Source organism: Euprymna scolopes, chromosome 30 (genome assembly GCF_053919585.1).
Source record: "Euprymna scolopes isolate OS-2025 chromosome 30, ASM5391958v1, whole genome shotgun sequence".
Lineage (NCBI taxonomy): Eukaryota > Metazoa > Mollusca > Cephalopoda > Sepiida > Sepiolidae > Euprymna > Euprymna scolopes.
This window is the reverse complement of record NC_136511.1, coordinates 64,703,996-64,729,725: the sequence shown is the minus strand read 5'-3', so window position 1 is coordinate 64,729,725 and position 25,730 is coordinate 64,703,996. Positions and strand designations below refer to the sequence as shown.

General features: G+C 33.3%; 1 protein-coding gene across 1 annotated transcript; it reads left to right on the top strand.

Annotated features, from left to right (window-relative positions):
• The first annotated feature begins 436 nt into the window (after positions 1–436).
• On the top strand, positions 437–25,337 carry LOC145254827 (calcium load-activated calcium channel-like). The gene is made up of 7 exons (XM_080113659.1): positions 437–634; positions 5,386–5,463; positions 9,254–9,313; positions 15,728–15,774; positions 20,519–20,586; positions 21,195–21,339; positions 24,734–25,337. Exons 1-7 carry the CDS (start codon positions 574–576, stop codon positions 24,824–24,826), a joined length of 552 nt encoding a protein of 183 aa, XP_079969785.1. The 5' UTR covers positions 437–573; the 3' UTR covers positions 24,827–25,337.
• The last annotated feature ends 393 nt before the right edge of the window (positions 25,338–25,730 follow it).

Here is a 25,730-nt window from a genome sequence, read left to right as displayed (position 1 = left end):
GAGATAAGTCAGTTTGCCATATTGAATTGGTCTCACAACTCTTCGACATTAAAATGTGATAAAACTTGATGATTCGATAAATTCTAGTTTACTTGCAATTATTTTTCCACTGGGTCATTTGTTTTGTTTTTTTCTTGTAATTTTTGTAATTTAAACTAATTTCGACATGACAATAATGTTTTCATCTGAAATGTGTTGACTTAAAAAAATCACCAATCTACATAAACACTGAACTGAAATTCTCTGGATGGCCATTCCTTAAAAGCACCCTTTTAGCTTCTTTCTTTATTTATTATAATCAGAGGCGATGTTTCCACAATAGATACCATTATATAGAAGTCAGTAAACTTACTTGTATTTCAAGTCAGGCTAAAATTAGAAAAAACTTTTAATGCCACGTCATTTTTTTTAATTGCGGTTGCCTCCCTTACGGATCTTCAATGCGAATTACTGAAAGAGTTATCTCCCTTGCACACGCTAGTTCACGGGAATATCGGAATTACATTTACGAACGGTGCGTTTATAACGCGACGATCCTTTCAGGTGTTGGTTCTTTTTTAAAACATTCTAACCATGTTGGTCGACTGTCTATTAATCGTCTTTATTTCCATTTGCACGGCCTTATTAGGCGAAGGTAAGTTACGAATAAGATTATTCAGAGAAGATTTAAGAATATAAGTATGAAAGAAATGAGTTCCGTTAACATTCGGAGACGCTGCACATTTTTAAGGGTCCCTTCATGCAGGATGCGTTTTTCGTTCGTAAAATTCATTTTTTTTTTATTTTAAATAATAAAGATCTATCTATCTATTTATTTATTTTTTAAATTTAATAACATGTTTTTCAGGGATCAAATAGTGTGTTTAATAGAGAAATTTATATCAATATTTTTTATTTATTTATTTATTTATTAACCTAATTACGTTATAAAATATCAAAACGTTGACCCATTTTTACGTTTTTGTCATAAAAAAGGCGAAAATGAGAATAATTAAATTAATATTTACTATATATTTTTCTTGTTCATAGTATTTAATATTAGCATATATAAAAAAGGTAACTTGAAATGTATTTATAATAAATAAAAACGCGAAAAATGAAAATATACGTTGGGGTGTCTTGTCATTGCTTCTTCTCCTTTTTTTTTTTTAATCTCTCACATGTGACGTAAACGCACGAATTGTTTTTTTTTTTTTTCAAACAAAAGTGTTATTTTTTTACGACCTACCCCAGCGTAGTATAAACACCTCCAACCTCTCCATGTTAAGAACGGGTTTCGGAATAAACACCCCCAAACACCTGTAAAGAACGGCTTTCGAAAGGTTGGGGGTGTTTATTCCGAAAGCCTTTCTTAACATGCGGAGGTTGGAGGTGTTTATACTGCACTGGTGGGTTGGGTAGGTCGTAAAAAAAATACCACAAAACACCCGGTTATCCTGACGCTCCGCACTTCTTTATTTACATTGGAAGTGACGTCACACAAATCTTATAATACGGATGGCTACAATTGTAAAAATAATTTGTTTTATTTTTCTTTCATTTTGAGCTCCTTTTTTCTCCCGTTTTTTTTTTTTTTTTTTTTTTTTTTTTCTACAATTAATAAACCAGTTTACAAGTAAATTCAATCTTGGAAACTACTCGTTTGCCGTAATTTTAAACGTTATTTTCATTTTCAGCGACCCCGAAAACCCTTAAGAGTGGTAATTTTAAAGGAATTTGAGGGTCGAGTAATTCTTCATATTTACCTTTTTTTAATTGAATTGTTAGGTGAAAGTACAGAATAGTTACAATACACCCTCCCTTCCCCATGTTAAATAATAGGTTTCTAAATAATAGCGTTAAAAAATAGCTCGGATCGTAAAGTGCAGGACTGCAGTGCAGGTGCAGGGGAGGGGACTACCTATAAAAGGTAACGCCAGATCGGAAAAAGAGCTCAAAATGAAAATAAATTCTCCGCTCAAAATAAGAAATGGGAGAAAAAGAAAAAAAAAGTTAAATTCTCCGCTGTGTTAGTAATTAAAAACTAAAACAAATTCTCAAAATTAAAAGAAATACTCAAATACTAATGATAACAAATGGGAGAGAGAGAGAAAAAAAAAAATTAAATTCGCTAAAACAAATTATTTTTTACTCGTAAACTGGTTTATTAATTGTAGAAAACAAAAACAAACGGGAGAAAAAAGGAGCTCAAAATGGAAGAAAAATAAAACAAATTATTTTTACAATTGTAGCCATCCGTATAAGATTTGTGTGACGTCACTTCCAGTGTAAATAAAGAAGTGCGGAGCGTCAGGATAACCAAACACCCTCCCCTCGCCATGATAAGAATGGCTTTCTAAATAATAACGTTATTATTTCAGCACGGTGTCATAAAGTTGTTCTCTCTCTCTCTCTCTCTCTCTCTCTCTCTCTCTCTCTCTCTCTCACACGCTCGTGCGCAAATAAACGAACGTTCATTGATTTTAATTTCCCCGCGTATTCGCACAAAAATAAATTCTTTTAGCAACGACATAATTTCAAATAAGTCCACGCGCTTTTCTCACAACAACAAAAGCAAAACGGACATATTTCTGGCGGACGTAGGCGAAGAGAGTACCACGTGACAATGTCGACCAATGAGAAATTTTAGAAGATTGTTTTTTAACGCTTTCCCAAACCAAATATCAGCAGCAGCAATTTTGTGCTGGAATCCGATTCAAAAAGTATTTAAACGCAACAAACATTCTTTCTCTCTTCTCTTCTCTCATTTTGCTCCAACTTGACACGAGGACATGTCTCTTGTTTTCATCTCATCGTCGTTTTCAAATCTATCAAAACCATAATGACACACGCCACGCAGGCATCCAAAAAAAACACACTTATGCACACACGCACCCATTCCATACATTTTCTATAAGAATTACTAACAACGGACTACTTTCCTCATGGGATTTTCGAATAAGGCAAACTTCGCCAGTTAAAGCAAAAATCTTGAAATAAGGACATTATTTTCACAAAAGACTCGCCTTCCAATCCTATTATTTTAACTAAGGACTTTCATCTAACATGACCTTTTAATCTTAGTAGGATTTTCACCTAATTTGAATATTCTAACCTCAATGATTTCACAAGAATTCTTACCGATTAGATTTTGCTTGTTCATCTTGTTATTTTGTTGAAAAATAAATGTGACACATTTTAAACGAGAAGGAGGTGTCTTGTGTTTTATTTCTTTTTTTTTTATTATTATTATTATTTTGTTTGTTTATTGTGAAAAAAAAATTTTTCAATTTCTGTTCAGTAAAACAAAAGTTATGAATTTTTTCGTGTTCAAAATCGTAAAAATATGTAAGGAGATGAGCAACGCTTTTTATGACTGGTTTCCATAGCAACCATGTCACTTCAGTGACTACTGTTGCTACTAATTCACTGCTGTCTCGAAAAGAGAAGTAACAAATGAAACGGAGAATAAAAGCATGGAAGAAGATAATTAGGGAGATTTTATTAAGAGCAGACGAGTGCTGTACATTGTTACTACATGTGTTTATAGGGGCAAAAAAATAAGCAAAGAACAAGTGAATTTATTGGAAGCCTGGAAAAATCATGGATTACAATAGAAAAATGCGAGCACGAAAAGTAATATGGTTAAGCTTGAAAAGTAAATGACTAGTTGTTAAAACTGGAAAAGAAAAGAACAAGATATTCTAGTAAAAAATATAATAAATTTATAAGTTAAAATATTGCAGCATTAAGAATTTTTTTTTTAAAATTCAATTTATAACATTATATAATCAATTCTTAATGCTGCAATGTTTTAAGTTATAAATTTAATATATTTTTTACTAGAATATCTTGTCCTTTTCTTTTCCAGTTTTAACAACTAGTCCTTTACTTTTCCATGTTTAAGCTTAACGATATTACTTTTCATGCTCACATTTTTCTATTGTAATAGATAAGCTGGATTTCTATTTTTGTTTGGTATGAAGACTCTTCGTTACAGTACTGACAGTCGAACAACCACCTTTGACCGGCACAATGGATGAAATGATTACGGCCAGTGCAGTGAACGCTCACATGATGTATATTCACAGAATTATTTTCTTGATTAAAGCAAGATTTTTATAGATCAGATGTTCTTCCAATCGTTGATGGGAGCCAGCATTTTTATCACATCACCATCTTTAGGTAATTTGCTGACCACGGCTAAAAAGCACTTCACCGGCCCTTAATAATATTAATAATAACATTCTTTTTAAATAGATGAACTGGATTTTTAATATCCGATGCCTCTGTTCAGTCTCGAAAGACAAAGGATACCCCTTGTAGCGGCAGCTGCGCTTGTAATTGTGAGGCAAGGGTTGCACAATCTCCAACCACATACCTCTCCTGAATCGGCACAGTTTGAGTTCAGTGGCAAGGAAAAGTCCAAGACGACTGGAAACTATTGAGATAAACGGAGAGCACATACAGCACCTGGAGGTTCCAAATGGTCACTCATTTAGTAATGACCAGGTTTTAATTTTTAATAAGTCGCAAAAAAATTTTTTTTTGTTTTTTTTCAATTTGTTTAATTAAATTGCTTTTATTTTTTTTTTCTACTCGTAGCTTCTAGTAAAATTACATAGTAATGTTTTGTTACCTCAATGCACCAGTCATTAGTACAGTCATTTAAAGAGTTAGTCTTTTTTTTTTACCTTTTAATAAAAGAAAAAAAAGATGAGCTTCACAAGAAAGTGATGAGGAATGATCTCTCTTATTTTCTACAACTCACCTATCACTGAAAATTGTTACCATTTTTCTTTTACTCTATCGTTATTTACATACAAAGTGCTTGTAAGTTATCAAAATTTCATTGCATTCACTATTTTCAATCCTCTCATGATGTTCACTATCATTCAACTGACAATCCATCATCTCATTAACTCTTGTCCTCAAGTTGCTTTTGGTGACTCATTCATTAAAATAATGATGAATTTGATGATTTATAATAGATCATAAATTGTGGCAAACAGGACCCACTCTCACCACTAAGCAAGTACCGTTTATACAGGTGCATTGTGTGCCATGTTTCAGAGACCTATCTGGTCTTGGGTGTTATTTCAGACTTTTCTTTCTCCTAGTCTAGTTGCCCTCTCAAGACTTCAGACTAATTTACTGTACTAATTTCACTCATAACTGAAGAGATTAGAAATGAGTTCACTGTTTTTCCAAAGAAATTAGAGAATGTGACAGTACAGCTCAAATTGAACTTGATGACACAATGCCAAATCCACTGATATAACATCAATAACCATGACATTGTTTCCTCTCTCAATCTGTGTTACTAATATAATGCATTTTGATTTTTTAGAAACCAAGAGAAATGAAACCAATTACCATTTCTTTATTTGATTTTCATTTTTTTAGGTCTAACATGGCTTATGGTGTATCGAACAGACAAATACAAGAAATTAAAATCTGAAGTAGAAAAACAAAGCAAGAAATGTAAGTATGACAGTCTTTTGTTAATATAATTTTTTTTTTTTTGTCATTTTATCGGAAAACATTTTACAAATTTCTATATGACACTTGATTTGTTAGGTAACATGTTTCTTGGAATTAATTACAATTTATCTCTTAATTAGTCATAATTACTTTTAAAATTTCTTCTTACATTATTGATTTGCTCTTTTGCAAAGTCTCTTCTTTTGTCCGTCTTTTTTTTGTGAAACAGCTCTCATTTTGTCACCCTCTTTTACAAAGCATCCTGCATTCTCTTTAGCAAAGCATTTTGCCCCTGTTTTGGCAAAGTGTCCCTCATTTTTCCCCCCTCTTTTGCAAATTGAAGTCACAATCGTATTTAAATACAAGCAAAAAAAAAACTATAAATGAAGAATATATGTGAACAAAATACAAGTTCATGTCTGTAGAAACAAAGAATTATCAACGTTGATGATACATGCACATGTACGTCTTAACTGGGTTCAATAAAAAAAAAAAGATCCACACTTGATACTGATGTTAATATTTATTGCTGGATCAACACAAGTAACACATCATTAAAAACAAAAAGCATACAATTTTTTTATAAATAGTAAATGAACAAAGTACATTAATTAATCATTAACAGTGTCATCACTTTTCTATGTCTTTACATACTAAAAAAATGTGATCTGTTGTTGGAAAGATAATTACCTCAGATTAGATTGTTCGAATCAAAAGGTGAGTTTGCAAAACCAATTAAATTAAAAAAACAAATAAAGATAAAATTCTCAAGCTATGGATTAAAATACTATTAATACTTGTGATACTCCCTGTTGTGTCTGGTGTGTGTATATGTATGTATGTATGTATATATATATATATATATATATATATATATATATATATATATTCAAGCAAACATTATTAAATGCAACGGCGACACTTTGCTTTATGATTCTTTTTTTTGGTTTTCCATATAATCTTTTTTTTATATCAAAATCGAAAATATTAATAACGGTTCCATAATTGTCACTGTCACAAGTGCTTTCGATTCGTCCATGAATCATTTTTTTCAGGTGTTGAGGAAATAAAAGTGCAAAGGAGCGAAAATGGAAATTAAAAAGTGAAAAGTAAAATATACATTAAACCACGTTAGATGATGGTAAATTAAAATATACTCGAAAATATATATATTTGTTTTTTAAAATATAATTATCCATTGACATGTGTTTCGTCTAGCGAGATTCGAAATCGGAACCCCATGGAAAAAAGTGTAAACTTCTACAACTGGGCTATCTCACTCGACTGCTGACTATATCGCGATTTACGTAGATGCTATTTATTTGTTTTTGCAACACATTTTGAATAAATTCAATTATTTATACGAAAGTGCATTTTTACCTAAATAAGAGTTGGGAATAATTTTCCCTTCTACCAATTTGGTAGCCCCAAATGGGGAGCGGCATATATATTGTTTCTTTTTTTTTTTTTTTTTTTTTTTTTTTAATATATATATATATATATATATATGCTATAAGTATTTCATAAGCTCACTCTTGTCATTATAGTTTAACAGCTGAACAGTCTCCTCATTCCTTTCTTCAAAAAATCTGTTATGGTAGACAACTCTGTTGCTTATTTGTTATTATCACAAAGCTTTTAAAGAGTTAATGTTTGTTTTTCTAATTTTCTTTTTCCTAGTTTAATCACAAAAATTTACATTTTTTTTTATTTTTTTATTAAAGTTAAAATATTCTTTGGTTTTGGGATTGTTATGTTTCAAAAATAAAAATTCGTGTTAATTGTTCTAATTAGATATAATTTAAAATTTATTCTCCAAATCTTCCATCTTTTGTTGAGTTTCTGTCTATCGCACTCATCCTCTCACTGTACGCCGTTTGACCACTGGACAAAGTAAAAGTGATGCTAAATGAATAGCGAGAGATAGCTTTAAAATCACATATCGTGCACAAACCTCTTGTTCACAAAAATCAATGCAAGTTATGTTTTACTTGGCCTTTTCGTGTGATCTGTACTTGCTATCTCAACTGTTCTACATCTGCTAACTCAAGAACTCTTATCCATTATTTCAATGCGGCCATACCATTGAAGTCTACTCTTCTGCACACATCTCCACGTACTGTCCAGATTTAATCTTCATCTAAGATTATCAGAACTCAACCTGGTTTTATGACTCCCATTACACATCTGTCATATCTTTTCTCTTCATGCATTTTATATTCACACTCATCACTCATCAGGTTTCACTTCCATCTATTATCACACTTTGTATACACGCCTGACATACTCTTCGCTTAACAGTTCTAACACGTTGGGTTTGTATTACTGTACATATAGATTCGAAAAAGTTGTCAAAAAAAACAAATATATAACAAATAAATGTCATCAAAGGCAAGATAAGTTACTTTTCTACCAAATTGGATATATTTTTTGTGTTTTTATTCAATGTAACATGTTTATTCAGCTCGAAAAACATGCATTGTTTACCGATGTATTGGAAAATTCAAAATGGCGCCAGACTCTCTCTTTAACATGGTAAGTTTGGGAAAAGGTGTTATAAATAATAAACTAGACAAAATACTATTAAAAAAACACCGAATATATGTCAGCCTATGTCACGGTAACATATATTGAGCGAGTTTCTAACAGTATTTTGTCTAGTTTATTATTTATAACACCTTTTCCCGAACTTACCGTGTTAAAGAGAGAGTCGGGCGCCATTTTGAATTTTCCAATACATCGGTAAACAATGCATGTTTTTCGAGCTGAATAAACATGTTACATTGAATAAAAACACAAAAAATATATCCAATTTGGTAGAAAAGTAACTTATCTTGCCTTTGATAACATTTATTTGTTATATATTTGTTTTTTGGGTTTTTTTTGACAACTTTTTTGAATCTATGTGTACAGTAATACAAACCCCACTTTGCTAATTAGTAATTGCAGAAGTTCCATGAACTCGCTCGATCCATTTCTAACTCTTGCAATCACAGTAGCACCGGCTCCACTCACCATCACATTACATACACATGCCTGATAGACTCTTCCCTGAGCATTATTGAATCCCTCCACCCTATGCTAATTCACCTAAAAATAAAACTATTTCTTCTTGGTGTTTGCATGTAAACAACCTGAAAATGTTGGCAGTAAAAAGAAATTAACAAAAAATATCAATAGTTTCGACATTCTGATATGAATTTAACATATAATGACTTCCCACTTTTAGACCAGATGACTGCCAATTAATTCCAAATTAACCTTAGGAAGAAAAAAAAGGGGCTAGCACAGTTTCTGAATTTTTAAGATAACGATTAATTATTCGTATTATTTGGATTCTTCGGAGTACTTTTCACAAAGATCCATGGCATAGTAAATAAAAATATTTGTTAAAATTCAGTTGTAAAATACATCCTTGTAGAGGTTGAAAGTTCAATTCTCAGTGCAGATGACACTCAAAAATATAATTGCAATTTAAGACTCCTATCCAATCATGGCTGATGGAACAAAGGCATGCTATCCCCAGGGATTAAATAAAGGGGTCTGTTAAAAATTTTGTGCAGATTTCCATGTTTGACTGAAAGATTCCAGAGTTTGACAAGATACACCTAGAAAAAAGTCGGGGTTACATCGACCAAATCATTGTGAAAATAATTCGCGATGAGAACAGTAGTCTGAAGAATCCAAATAATAATCGATCATATTTCGTATCTCGTCGTTACTGTGTATCATGTGAAATTTTACTCCCTAAATATGATTTTAATTAAAGAAAATATATTTTATTTCCTAGTGGAAAAACAACGGGAAGCTGGCATGGATGTTGCTGATAGGAGCCAAAAGAAAAAATTGGGTAAGTTCATAATGGAATCAAAACTAAAAAAAAAATTGGGTAAGTTCATAATGGAATCAAAACAAACAAAAAAATTGGGTAAGTTCATAATTGAATCATTTGTAAACAGCTTTGATGCACAAACTATCAAATTGGTTCTTTTCTTCAGCTTTACTATTAATCTTCTAGCGGATTAATATTTGTATTAGTGGGTCTCCATCAGTCTGTAGAATTTACTGTCAAAAATAATATTGCTTTTGAAATAAATGTTTGTCTAGGTCAATACTATTGAGAAAGAAATGACTCTTTCTTCTGTAAAAAAATTGTCATTTTCAGTTATTTATTTCTTTTATAAATAAAGAGGGTGAATATTGCGAGAGCTATTCCAATTATTATTAAGCCTCCCACTGAAAAACCGCGCATGTGATTACATGCTGGCAAAAACACTGCAGTGGGGTTCGGAAGGAGTATAATTAATTACTAGGATTACTGGCATATACTGAGTGCACTAACTAAATGGTGTTTTCTGTGTTATGATCGAGCACTAGGTCACTCTTTAACATTTCCAAAAACATTACCTATGTATAAAATCGACCCCCAAAAAATAACCTTAAAATCATCTCCCAGAAATTCAACTTATACACAAGTATATATGGTAATCTGATTTTGGAACAATTAATTTTAAAATATGTAAAATCAAAATCATTTATCGATAGCAACATTTAGATTAATCACAAAAACCATCTTTACTAATTGGACAAGCCCATTTTTTAGTATGTGTGTGTGTGTGTGTGAGTGTGGAAGATAACGTGTGTACATGAAATGCCTTAGCGCATCAAATAGAACATGAAATGCTTTCATGTATCATATAGATGAGCAGAAGTATCAGTCTAGATAGCATTTCTTGAATTTTTCTTTTTAATGAAAAAAAGTGGGGTTTTCTTTACTTCGAATTGTACTAATCCTCTCATATTATTCATTATCATTCAATTGACAATCCATCCATTTGTTAGCTATTATCCTCTGGTGGATTTTGACCTTGATAAGTGATGACTCATTAACAAAAAAAAAAACAGCATTTAGAGATTGGTTTAGGGGCTGATAGAAGGGGAAGCAGAAATTGTACTCCTTAAAAATAAGAGCTTGAAGGCAATGATGACTAAGTACAATTTTTAGATTTTGCGAAATTTGTTTTCATTCATAAATGTTGATATTGATTCTATAGTAAGTTAAAGGTGTGTAATATCGCTTGAACCATTTTCTTTGTACAGCTAAAGCATCCTCCATCATCTGGATAGCTGTACTGGGATATCCGTGGGTGGACATCAACTTAGTAATTTACGATATGCAGACGATACCGTTCTTCTTGCAGCATCCATAGAAAATCTCCAGAAGTTTCTTGAAATATTAATAAATGAAAGTGAAAAGCTTGGTTTAAACCTGAATGCAAAAAAGAATTTTAGTATAGCAAAGAAGTCATACCTACATGTGATTTAACAATTTGAGCTGCAGCAGTTACTCAGGTGGATAAATTCAATTATCTTGGATCATAGATTACATTTACATGATGATTGTGGTGCGATATAAGATCGCGTATAGCTCAGAATAAACAAGCATTTATCAAACTTTAACTCGGTATCATGCTCCAATACCATCACGCTCAAGATTAGACAACATATTCTTAAGGTGTGTGTTTGGTCTGTCTTATTATATAGTTGTGGAAACTGGGCTCTCTGCCTCAAAATGCAGAAACACATTAATGGCACAGAAATTTGATTTGTGAGACAAAGGTTAGTTGTTTGGAGAGATCACATTTCTAACGAGAAAATATAAACTAGATTTGGATGCACTAAAGGATTGCTGATCGAAACTATCGCGAAAAGACAAATGACTTTCTTAGGACACATTTGCAATCAAAGAGGCAAAGAACATCTCGTATCGACTGGTAGAATGCCAGGATCAAAAAAGCAAGGTTGACTAAGATGCACTTTGATAGACTCGATCGATTGAACGGGATTATTGTCAAAAGTTGAGCTGTTTTGAGCTATGGGTAGCTGCCTGCATTGGAGAGCTATGGTTGCCAATGTTGTTAAACGGCAGGGATGGAATTTATTTTATAGCATATCAACCCCTTTTGAGTTATTTAATGCAGACTCGATTTATATTGATAAAAGTTTCTTGTATCTAAGATTCTTGATATTTTCAAATATTTAATCGATTCTATTTTGTATATAAATTATTTATGGATTAATTTCTTTCACTTATGTATATTTTGTAAATAAATTGCTCACAGTCAATAAAATCATTCTCTTTATCGACTCATAATAATATAACATTTTACAAAAATTGATAAAATGTCATTTCCTGTTCTTTTCTCTCTTACTTTCCCTCTCTATCCTGCTCTAACCAAGTATGCCGACCTGTTCCACAAATCCCAAAACCTCAACATGAAATATCTCCAGAAAAAAAATTTGAATAAACCTAGAACCCCATCTTCCAACATAGATCCCTACTACCATGTCTCCTTCTTCAACATCAGGGGTCTACGTTCCAACCTTCCAGAGGTTGAAACCCAATTACAGGAGACGAAACCGAACATATTCTTTCTAAGCAAAACTGGAATAGGGCCGACACCTTCTCTAGATGAGTTCGTAATTAACGGATACTCTAACTTAACAGCTAAATCTGACCCCCAAGATCGCCATGGGAATGGAATATGTGCCTACATTACAGATGGCTTCCCGTGTGGCAGGGATATCTCTAGAGAAGATCCTAATTTACCTTATGTGCATCCAGGTTGCACTTGCTTACACCACTACATTTATATTTGCCCTCTATCGGCCCCATAACAGCGGAGTTACTATCTTTAAGAGTATATCTGAGAAAATAGACCACATCCCGTCTGCACATCCCTCGGCTAACATCCACATCGATGGAGACTTCAACGTCCATAACGTGGAATGGCTGACCCACACAAATAAGACAGATGATGAGGGGAGGTTCTGTCATGATTTTGCCATTGCTTATGACCTCACTCAGATTGTTTGCGAGCCCACCCGTGTGCCCGATACTACAGGTCAATATGCAAGCCTCCTAGACCTTTTTCTCTCAACTTCACCTGAGCTATGTTCATGTTCCGTTCTTTCTCCTCTAGGATCCTCCGACCACTCCGTCGTATCAGTTAAGATAAAAATGAAATGTAATAAGTCCCCAGATGTACCCCTCCACCGTACTGTATACCGATACTCCATGGCTGACTGGGATAGCTTCTGTACATTCATATCTGATCTACCTCTGCATTCCATATTTAAAAAGGATGTGTCCTCTATAGTATCAGACCTGACCGAATGGTTAATTGTAGGCATAGACCGATTCATACCATCTAAAAAATTCTGACAAAAACCTAATAGCCAGCCATGGTTCTCCCCAGAATGTGCTGCTGCCATCGCACACAGAAATCACTTTTTCCATAACTACCAACGTAATAGATACACTGAGACTAAAGCTGCTTTCAAGAATGCCAGCAACCACTGTAAAAGGTAATAAAAAATGCAAGAGAGCTATATGCCCAGTCTGTTAAATCCAAAGTAGCTGAGCAGCGGCTTGATTCCCACCAGTTTTGGCAAACAACAAATAGGATCCTGAACAGAAATGTGTGTTCTATCCCAACCATTATCAATGGACCAGAGGTCATCTCGTCAGTATCAGACAAGGCCAAACTATTTGCCAAGAACTTTGTAGCTAATACTACCCTATGCGACAAAGGCCCTCAACTCCCCGTATTTCCTCCTATAACACAGAAACACGCTAGGTAACATACAAATATCTGTGCATGAGGTCGCCAAGCTAATCAAGAACCTTGATTCCAGTAAAGCAACTGGCCCTGACGGCATCCCAATTATAGTGTTAAAAAAGCTTCAACCAGAACTTGCCCCCATACTTACAAAACTGTTTAAGCATTGCCTTAAGGAGAAGTGCTTTCCAACACCCTGGAAAACCTCATCAGTATGCTCTGTATTTAAGAATTCAGGTGATAAGTCAGCTCCCTCTCAGTACAGACTAATAAGTCTCCTGAGTGTCATGAGTAAGTCACTGGAATCCATATTAAATAGAGAAGTAGTCAACCACCTCAGCAGAAATAACCTTCTTAGCGACACACAATATGGTTTCTGTTCTGCAAGATCTACTGCAGATGTGCTAACGGTTATATCTCATAGGATTAGTGAATCTCTTGACAAAGGCTTCCTTTCTAGGGCAATTTCTCTTGACATATCAAAGGCCTTCAACAAGGTATGGCATAAAGGCCTACTTCATAAGATTTTTAGCTCCAGTATAACTGGAAATGTTTTCTCTATTATTAAATCATTTCTCTTTGATAGGCTCATAAGAGTAGTGGTCGATGGACAAAAATCAGAGGCCTGCAGTATTAATGCTGGAGTCCCTCAAGGGTCCAACTCTCTTCCTGATCTACATCAATGATCTCCCTAAACACATACTTAAATCATTCGTTGACATCTATGCTGATGACACGACCATCTATGGCAACACATCAAAGGCTGTAAATGACAAAGTTCTCTCTGATTCTCTCTCCTCTGATCTCGTGCGCGTGGTTCAGTGGGGGAAGACGTGGCTGGTTACCTTTAATGCATCTAAAACCAAACTCCTTTTAATGCATCTAAAACCAAACTCCTATCTTTACATCATCAATGCTCTGATCCCTATCTGGCATCAATTGAAATGGATAGCTCTCGTCTAGGAGAAGCCCCATGTTTTGATAAGCTTCTGGGCTTGACCTTTACTCCTGATCTGAAATGGAACACGTACATCAAGTCTGTTGCCAAGGTCGCTGGAAAGATAGTGGGATCCTTCTATCGCTCCAGAAGACATCTCAGTACTGATGCAATTCTCTATCTATATAAAAGCCAAGTACGTCCAAGGATGGAATACTGCTGCCATATCTGGGTAGGAGCTGCTAAAAACAGCCTATCCTGCCTTGACAGAGTACAAAATAGACTTTGTGGCTTAGTGGGGGATGCCCTTTTCTCTTCCCTGCAACCTCTCTCCCACAGAAGAGACGTTGCAAGCCTATCTTTGTTTTATCGTTATTTCCATGGCAGGTGCTCGTCTGAACTCCAATCTCTGGTACCCTCTCGCCAATCTTTTACGAAAAACACCCGTCTTGCTGAATCCACTGTCAAAAATTTTTCCCACTCTTTATCTGTGCCTAACAAAACGTAGATTCCATGAACAAAGCTTCTTTCTTAGAACTGCACGCCTGTGGAACTCTGTTCCGCCTGCCTGCTTCCCACCTGACTACAAGTTGGATGTCTTCAAGTCCAACATAAACAAATTCCTGATGAACTGCCCTTAAGTAGACACTTTATTAAATCTCCACACTAACGTACTGTACTTACAATAACCCTTATCCCTGAGTGACTTCTGGGCCTTGATAAGTGATGACCACCGTGTAAAAAAAAAAAAAAAAAAACTTATTGACTAAGGCCCAATAAGAATTTGATTTTTGACATATTTTACAAATGAATCTGTTTTATGACAAAAATATAGAATGCCCCTCACCCCTACCCAAACACAATAAAATTTCAATCTAAATATACCCAGTCTTAAATAATATACAAGAAAGTTATTTTTAATGGTGGGATAATTTCCAACACAATTACTCATTTTTTTCTAAATTTCTGATTCTGATACAAATTACCTGTGATTACAATTGTTTATATCTCTCTTGCATTTTGTTAACCGGGTATATTTGCCAGGTAATTTTTGAAATTCTTTTTGCATGAGTCTGGACGAGATTTAATTGTGCCAAGTTAAATGCTGAAACTATTTTCTTTTTATTTATGTAAAAATATAAAAACAATAGTAAAAAGATTTATGTAAAAATATAATAGTAGAAAGATTTTTTTATTTATGTAAAAATATAGAAAGATTTTTTTATTTATGTAAAAATTTAAAAAGATTTTTTAATTTATGTAAAAATTTAAAAAGATTTTTTAATTTATGTAAAAATTTAAAAAGATTTTTTTATTTATGTAAAAATTAAAAAAAAATTGTAAAGCTATTTTTGTTTATATTTTTATATAAATAAAAACTTTTTTTTACTATTGTTTTATATTTTTACATGAAAAATAGTTTTACTATTGTTTTTATATTTTTATATAAATAAAAACATAGTTTTACTATTTTTTAAAATATTTTTACATAAATAAAAAAAAACAATAGTAACTTTTTTGTTGTATTTTGCAAAAACAATTTTTTTTTTAAGTAAAAATACAAACATTTTTATTTTTAATTAAAAAAAAAAAAAATTTTTATTTACAACAAATTCTGATTTGATTGTATGTCCCAGGAATTTCATATCAAATTAAATTCTTTTAAACAATGAAATTAATTTTGTTTTATTTTTATGATTTTTAGAACGGCAAGAAGAAAAATTGAAAAATAACAGTCGAGATTTGTCCTTGGTAAGTTACTTTTTAGATGACTCAAAGGTTTTGCAACATATATATATATATATATATATATTAGTACTTGTGTTGTTGCTTCATATATGTTAATCCAATGAAATCTCCACTGTTTATAAGAGTGCTCAATAACAAGTAGATCTGTATTATAGTATAAATATTTTATTTATTCAAACAGTATTATCTACATATGTGCACATATGTTTCAGCCGAATTTCATTAAAAATTCGGCTTCTTTGTGTTGCTCAAACATAATTCAATCGAAAAAATAAAATATGTGTATTTTGATGATTAAAATTTATAGGAAAAAAGCATTAGGGAAGCAAAAGTTAATTAACAGTATAGTGTTTGTTATATATATATATATATATATATATATATATATATATATATATATATAATGTCTTGGAAGTTTTTTTTTCTTAGTCCCAAGTCTTTTGTTGGAAAACTTGTTTGCTTTTAAGTCAATTAATTTCTTCTAATCAGTTTACTTCCAAGATTTAACACTAGTCCTAATATTATTTCAGGGATCACCAATCATTTACCATGAAAAATTGTTTTGAGGATTTAAAAACAAAGCAGTATTTTATTTCATGGCTCCCCAGCATTGTTCATCAAACGCCACCTCTCTTAAAAAATAAGAACAAAACCTTTCCAGATATCTGATTTAGTTTTGGATTCCAGATTAATTTTTTTTTTTTTTTTACCTGTGTTTTTCATTTTTGCCCATGAAAAATGTGTTTTTAATTTTATAGTTTCAATGAATCCATTATATTATTTATACTCTTCCCCCTGCACCTTTTGGTTATTTATATTTTTATGTATGCGTATTATTTACATGATAATATTTTTATATTTATTATAGTTTCATATTCATATATAAAGGAGCCCCAATGGGTCATGCATTCAGCTCTAGTTAAATTGTTTGAGTCACGAAAAATATTTGAAAGCTAGTTAAATATAACAAAATAAACAAACAAAAAGTCTCTTTCTGCTTGCTACATCTCCCTTTCTTTTTTCCTCTGGTTTTTCCTCTCTAATTATGGGTTTATAAGTATTACTGCTGATTGTGATATTGCATCTCGTTTATTAATGGACTATTGCAATCTTTCTATTTTCTTAATAGATAATGTATAGAATAAGAGTAAGGATTTCAAGCAACATGCAATAAAAGTGATAGAAAGTTGATAAACGATGAAGCATTTAATCAGATAATTGTGGACTATAGATAATTAGAACAGTTAAAGCAGAAGTATTTTTTTGGGGGGGGGGAGTACTCATGTTGATTACGGATCACATCATCATTTTCCGTACAGGTTATCTAAACTGACAGAAGTTGCCGAACAAAAACTTTCTTTTTTTACTGAAAACGATGGCTAATGTTTAAAATGCTAAAAGACAGTTGAAAATTCAGGGAAAAACATGATCAAAAGCAGTCATTTTATAATAATAATTTCAATGAAAAAAAGTACTTGTGCAGTTTGCAAACTATGCTGAAATAATAACTTTATTATTTAGAAAGCCATTCTTAACATTTAGAGGCTTTTTAATTATTTTGTACTTTTACCTAACTATGAAATAAATAAAAGAAATGGTAAAAAACAAAGAAACAGTACGATGTGCCAAGTATCGCTTGTAATGATTCTATTGATTAAGCATTTTGGCACCTTCTGGCGACTGGCATAACCTGCCTGGAATATGCCGACGATAACACTACTAGTATTCTGCATATTTTTTTTTTTTTTAACCAAACTAAAAAATATTTGAGCATATATTATGAAAAATAGTCTAAGGAAAACAAACGTTAATTAATTCAGTTTAAATATAATAACAATCACTCTGTAAATTATGCAGCTTAACTCTGAAAGCTTAAATAGTGTCTGATCTTTGTAAACTCTATTTTAACACTTTTCACTAGAACAGTGTTGACTAAGTACATTCAGGACTAACTTCTCCTGAATTATACTATGCAATAAGAGAATGTCTCTTCAATTTGAATTTTCACTATATGTTCATTACTTTAAAATGTTTTTGTAATCTAACCCTTGCACATTAAAATATCTGAAAAGGGGTGGAAGCTCAGAGCTATAAAATGTGAATCTATGCTAGGATGAGTACTCTATTTAGTAATAATGAAGCTTAATATCCTCTTTAATAAAGTTCTCTAAGGAGAGATCAGTTTATAAGATTATATTTATAATCTTTTTATCGTTGTCGTAGCTGCTTCAGTTTGTATTTGATTAATCCCGTTTATGAGATCCTAACAGGCTTTGTTGACAATTCTGATTTAATGCTAATATATGTAACCTTTTAAGCTTGACAAACACAAGTTTAGGAATTGGTAAATTTTGTAGGCATCAACAGTTAGTGGGGTCTTTCTGCAGATTTTGCAAGTGTCAAAACGTTGGTGTTAGTCTGCAGTTTTTGCAAGTATCAGTCAGAAGTCTGCCTGTGTTCGTTTTTTTTTTTTTTTTTTTTTTTTTTATTTCAACTTTTCAACTGAATTGGGAGTAAGATTTTTATTTATATATATATATATATATATATATATATATATATATATATATATATATATATATATATATATTTCAAAAGGCTTCCTTCAGTCTTGACAGAGTATGGATACCCACTGTAAGGGTACCTGTGCATGTAATTTTTGTGGCAAGAGTTGCGCAATCTCCAACCACACCTCCCTTGAGTCGACATTGTTGAATACCAGAGGCAAATGATGGTTCAGGACGACTTGAAACAATGCCGAGATAAGCGGAAATCACATACAGCACCTAGAATTCTCAAATGGTCACCCATTTGGTACTAGCCAGGTTCAACATTGCTTAACTTCGTTGATCTGACGAGAACTGGTGTGTCAACGTGATTATGCCACATATATATATATATATATATATATATATATATATAGCATTTCACATTTCAGCCCGGCGTTGCCCGGGTGTTTGGAGGTGTATGTTGAGCCAAAAAAAAAAAACCGGTCAATTTTTTTAACTTTGACCTCTATTATGACTCCTTAACATTTATTGTTTTGGGCTCAAACCGAGTTATTAAGTTAGATCCATGTCCAAGGAACCTATATCTAAAATTTCACTTAGACCCAAAATTGTCGGAGGAGTTTGGTAGAGTTCTCAAAGGTCAAATCGTTGAACTTTGACCCCTTAACAGCAAAATTTCTGGCCGAAAACGGACCAGAAAGATTTTTCCAAATCTCAATACCCTGTATATCAAATTTCAAGTCTGTAGACTGAAAATTGACAGAGTTATTGTATAGGGAAATGTACAAAGACACACAGATACAGATACGTTCACTTTTATAGATATACTAGCATTTCAGCATGGCGTTGCCCGGGTGTTTGGAGGTGATATTGCATTTGCTGAGCAAAAAAAAAACAAAAAAAAACGGTCAATTTTTTAAACTTTGACCCCTATTATGAACCCTTAAAATTTATTTTGGGCTCAAACCGAGTTATTAAGTTAGATCCATGTCCAAGTTAAGTTAGATCCATGTCCAAGGAACCTATATCTAAAATTTCAAGTGTTTAGACCCAAAATTGTCGGAGTTTGGTAGAGTTCTCAAAGATCAAATCGATTAACTTTGATCCCTTAACAGTCAAATTGCTGGCCGAAAACCGATCCCAAAGATTTTCCCAAATCTCAGTGCCCTGTATATCAAATTTCGAGTCTGTAGACTGAAAATTAAGAGTTATTGTGAAGGAAAATGTACACAGACAGACACACAGACACGTTCACTTTTATAGATATACTAGCATGGGTGCCCGGCGTTGCCCAGGTGTTTTGAGGTGTATGCTGAGCAAAAAAAAAAAAATGGTCAATTTTTTTTAACTTTGACCCCTATTATGACCCCTTTAAAATTTATTGTTTAGGGCACAAATAAAGTTATTAAGTTAGATCCATGTCCAAGGAATCTATATCTAAAATTTCACGTTTTTAGACCCAAAATTGTAGGAGGAGTTTGATAGAGTTCTCAAAGGTCAAATCGTTGAACTTTGACCCCTTATTGATTGAGATTGTCGGACTGACTTGCCCTCCGGCCTTCATCAGGTGTTTTGTATCGAACTGGGGAACCGTTTGTTAGGAGTCAAAACGGCCAAAACGTTGTGACTATAACAACCAAGATGAGGAAGTCAGTCCGACAATTTCAATCAATGAAAACACTTCATCTCAAAAATACAGACAATTACTATTTGACCCCTTAATCGCCAAATTTCTGTCCGAAAACACATCACACTGATTTTCCCAAATCACAGTACCCTGTATATCAAATTTCGAATCTGTAGGCTTAAAATTGACAGAGTTATTGCGTAGGGAAATGTATACAGACACACACACAAACAAACACTGACTTTATATATATATTAGGTTATTGCAAAAATAATGTTTTTATATATATAATTGAACGTCAATAAAACATTTTTGCACCAACCTAATATATATTTTATTTATTTATTTGTTTTTTACAACTGATTTTCTATCTCCGGAGTGATAAATATTTTACAAAGTTGTTAAAAAAAAATATTTGCTTAACACCTGTTAAGTAATAAGTTTAAGACAACATTTATTGAATGAATGAATGTCTTTTTTTTTATTATTGGTTCCAGCTGGTAGTAGAGTTGATGTCTAATATAGATTATTCATTCAGTTTTATTTTTGTATAAAGCATGTATCCATATTTTAATTTTTTTTTTTTCTTTTTTTAAATTTTATTTTTTAGGTGAAAATGAAATCCATGTTTGCAATTGGATTTGCCTTTACCGCCTTACTCAGTATGTTTAATTCCATGTAAGTCAATTGCGATTTTTCGTTTCTTTGTAAAATAATATAACTCTAGGTGCAAGTCCATACTCCCTCCTCCCCCTCACAAAAAAATCAAAAATGCCAAAAGTAAAGAAAAATATTTATGTTGAACATACCTGTGACAGAAAAAGAAAATATCATACACCAAAAATCATATGAATTGATCAAGTAGTTTTATTTTTAAAATAAAATTTTATGGCTAAATGATGATCGATGATTTCTCAATGCAATTTTGCAAGACAAGGGAGATAATTCTATATTATTCCAACTTTTGCAGGATTTTAGAAAGCCATTCTTAACATGAAGAGGGGGGGTTATTAGAAAAATTCCAATTCACTTATAAAAAAAAATGATTTTCTTCATAAAACTACAACTCTTTGATCAATTCACATGATTTTCAGTGTACAATAAAACTTTTAACTTGAAGGATTAACAAGAAAAAGTATATAAGTATCATCAGAATTCTCATGAGTTTTGATTCGTATGGAATTGTTTATCAGATTTTTTTGTCTTTCTTTTTTACTTGTTTAATTTCTTTAAGCTTTTATTTAATCTGTTTAATTTTTTATCATTCTATTTTCCTCTCCCTCCAGATTTGATGGTCGTGTTGTAGCCAAGCTGCCCTTCACGCCTATATCTCTGATGCAAGGCCTCTCACATCGAAACCTCGGCGGAGATGACTACACTCATTGCTCATTTATCTTCCTCTACATACTTTGTACCATGTCCATACGACAGGTAAGATTCTAGGGACTGTGTCCGTTTAAATATTTACTGTTTTTTATTTAAATGAGCGTGGAAAAAAAACTGATTTCTGACAATGATATTTGTCTGGAAGTAAAAACGGAAAAGTTTAATTTTCCGGTAAGAATGGGTAAAGTTATATGTTACCCAACTATGTTACCCAGCTAACACTTTGACGTCAAATAACTTTCAAAATTTTTTTAGAAATGAATGTAGATAGGTAGAAGTTTATAGCTTTAAACTTTTTAGATTTTGCTTAGACATCTTCTCAAATGTCCAGGCTATGATGTGCAGACATCGAGCTCAGTTATCCTAGATATTAATTTTTTTTTTTTTTCATTAATAAAGAAATATTCTTTAATCTAAATAGAAATTGACAAAACTCCTTTTCACTAATTCTGTAATTCGCACCAACTCTTAACTTTGATGTGTTCTCCAAGCTGCCAAATACTGTCCTCCCTAATTTGTCCTTTATAACACGGCTATTCCCCATCATATGCAAATTAAATCCTTTATATTTTTAAACCACACGCCCACATGATCTTTTTACATTAAATAGTCCCGTGCTCAGATCAGCTTTGACATCTCTAACCCTTCAGCTAGAAATGGCTAGGCCTTGATACGCAGCCAGACATGACCAGGCCTTGATACGCAGCCAGACGTGACCAGGCCTTGATACGCGGCCAGACGTGACCAGGCCTTGATACGCGGCCAGACGTGGCCAGGCCTTGATACGCGGCCAGACGTGGCCAGGCCTTGATACGCGGCCAGACGTGGCCAGGCCTTGATACGCGGCCAGACGTGGCCAGGCCTTGATACGCGGCCAGACGTGGCCAGGCCTTGATACGCGGCCAGACGTGGCCAGGCCTTGATACGCGGCCAGACGTGGCCAGGCCTTGATACGCGGCCAGACGTGGCCAGGCCTTGATACGCGGCCAGACGTGGCCAGGCCTTGATACGCGGCCAGACGTGGCCAGGCCTTGATACGCGGCCAGACGTGGCCAGGCCTTGATACGCGGCCAGACGTGGCCAGGCCTTGATACGCGGCCAGACGTGGCCAGGCCTTGATACGCGGCCAGACGTGGCCAGGCCTTGATACGCGGCCAGACGTGGCCAGGCCTTGATACGCGGCCAGACGTGGCCAGGCCTTGATACGCGGCCAGACGTGGCCAGGCCTTGATACGCGGCCAGACGTGGCCAGGCCTTGATACGCGGCCAGACGTGGCCAGGCCTTGATACGCGGCCAGACGTGGCCAGGCCTTGATACAGCTCTTGAAGGCTCTGTAGTTGGGTATCATATTCTTATTGATTTTCAAATGCACAAACAATTAAATTAAAAAATCCAACTCTTGAAAGGTATTAACAATTCTCTAAAACAAAACGCTAACTCAATTGTTTCTCTCTTCTCTTGCTAAACACTTAATGATCCCAACTAATCACATCAATTTTACTCTTCTTGCTGAACTATTCTTTAATCTAAATAGAAATTGACATTACTTTACACTGATGCTGTAATTCGCACCAACACATAAATTTGATGTTTTCTCAGCTGCCAAACACTTGACTCGCTGTTCTCCTCAATTCGCCCTTTCCCCCCTGTATGCAAATTACTGCCTTTATATTTTTAAATCACACATTCTTTTGTATTTGAATATCTAAAAAATTTGAAAATCAGAATAAACAATATGAAATTATTTTTTTAATAAGTTTATTTTATTGTATTATTAGAATCCGTTGAGATGAGTAATTTGTATATTTATTTAGTTGCTGTTTCACGACGTTTCGGCCAACTATTCCTCTGGCCTCCTTCATCAGGTGGTTAACCGCAACAGGATAGAAATGAGTCTGAACTGCATCCTCAGTAATTACTGCCTTCCATAGCTGTTGCTGTCTCACCACGTTTTGGCCAACTTAGCCTCTGGCTGGTTTTAGGTAGGATTGAAACTGCTATCGTCAAACAACTAGAGCCATAGAGATGCAATACCTCTATCCACTGCAGCACAGGCTCCAAAAGGCGATTAAGGTTGAATTATTTTGGTCTTAGGATACAGTTCAGACAGAGACTCAGCATTCCTATCCCGTCGCGGTTAGCCACCTGATGAAGGCCAGAGGAATGCTTGGCTGAAATGTTGTGAAACAACAACTATGAAGATGAGGATGATAGTCTGCAAATAAATAAATATACAAATTACTTATATCAAAAGATTCCAATAATAAATAATATACCATTCAGACGATGGAAGACCAGATAGAATGAAAAACTTAGATTTATAAGACCAAAGATTAAAAACATAATTGTATGAGTTGTCTGTCATGGGAAACAAGTGATGTGTAAGTTTATTTAAAGGTAGTTTTGACCTGTTCTGACACTTTCATATATCGTTGATTATCCAAAAGACGCAGGAATCAAAAGAAACTATCGTTTTTTAGTGTGGATGTCTTTTAGAATTTTTTCTCATGTTCTCTCTGCCAAGACATCTGTTTGTCGCTGATCGCCTCAGGGATTACAACTAATCATAAAAAATAGAGGGAGGTTTTATCAAGATTTTACTTCTCTAGATCTGCCATTTGTGAATGGTATGACTTGTCACCATACATGGATGATCAGTCGCTATAGACAGACTAACAACCTGTAACTGCATTTGAGACACATTATATAGTGTGCTGGGTATATAGGGGATCAGTCAAGGATGCCATGGAAGGTTATCTTGGAAGGGTACCAATCCTCTGCATTAACCTCTAGCTATGGACTTGTTCAGGACTGCCATGCATGGGCCATCATTATTCAAAGATGATTTTTTTCCCATACTTAACGAATAATGTGCTACAAGCTACACATGAAAAAAAGAATCGAAGAAGTCTTAATACTGCCATCCACATCACTAGCAACTAATGTAATAAAGCACATTTTTTTTAATTTTTTTTTTTTGCATATATTCATTGATGGAAAAGAGTGAAAGAAAATCGTGATTGGTTCTTAATGAACATTTGACTCTAAAATGTGTTTTTCCCCTTTTTTCTCTTTTCTCCTTTCTCCCTTCTTTTTTTCTATTCCTATTTTCCTTTTTCTCTTTTTTCTTTTCATTTTTCTTTTTTTTTCATTCTCTTTTCTTTCTTTTTTTTCTTTCTCTTTCTTTCTTTTTTTTCTTTCTCTTTCTTTCTTTTGTTCGTTTCTTTCTCTTTCTTTCATTTCTTTCTCTTTCTTTCATTTCTTTTTCTTTCTTTCATTTCTTTCTCTTTCTTTCATTTCTTTCTCTTTCTTTCTTTTGTTTGTTTCTTTCTCTTTTTTTCTATTTTATACCTAAGTACATGTTTATAACTTAAATTTACCTTTTTTATTTAAAAAAATTTTTTTTTAACAAAATCATCTTTTTTCTTTCTTTTCCAGAACATTCAAAAAATGCTTGGTCTGGCTCCCTCCCGCGTTGCCAGTAAGCAGGGTGTTGGTTTCTTTTCTCCTCCCGCTCAATTTGGAAAATAAGGTTTTCAAAATAAAAAGCCATAAAAACTGTCTGGATGTGTGTCTCCCATTGATCATTCAACCGACTCTTTTTGTCCTGAAGATGGTCTCATTATTTTCCGTCAAGGAAACACAATCCAGAATCCCATTTTCTTTTATGAAATGAAAATTCACAGATTAAAAAAAATGCACCATTACAATCATGATCTTTTTTTACCAAGAAAAAAAAAATTATTTCAACTTTGTGTCCTTCCATCCTCAATCATTTTTAATAACATTTTATTTGTGGTTGGGGAGCAGTGTTATTGGAAATGAATTGGAAACAAAATTGTTCAAAAAAAAAAAAAAAAAAAAATGACTCAACTTTATTTCTGTACTCCAGTTTTTTGTTTTCCTCTTAAAATATCTTTTAATTTTATTTATTTCATTTTTTTTTTTTTTCTAATTTTACATTTTTTTAATGTACAATTTTTGTGTGGCTTCATTGGAGAAACAGAAAAATAAAGTTTGGGAATAAATGTTTTTCTCTATATTTGTTTGTTTTTGTTTTATTTAAACCACATTTAAGCTTCTGTACCTTTATGAAAGATTCTTGAAGTAGCCGTTAAATGTTGCATCCATTTTAGAAGAATAATGAAAACATTAAATTATGGACCAACCAGGAAATACGGATCCTAACCAGCTTTACTTAGAAAAGGACAAATTTCGGGTAACACTGCTTTAACCTTCACCTTAGTACATTCCAGTGGTTTTTGCGATTGAGAGTGTGTTTTTTTATATATTTACACAACTTTAATTTGTGGATTGATATTTTTATTTGAACAAGAAAATAATTTTTTTAACAAAACTTTTTAACCCAAAATTTGGATTGATATTTTTTTTACCATGTTTTTAACGAATATCACATTTGAACTTGTCGCTGGCA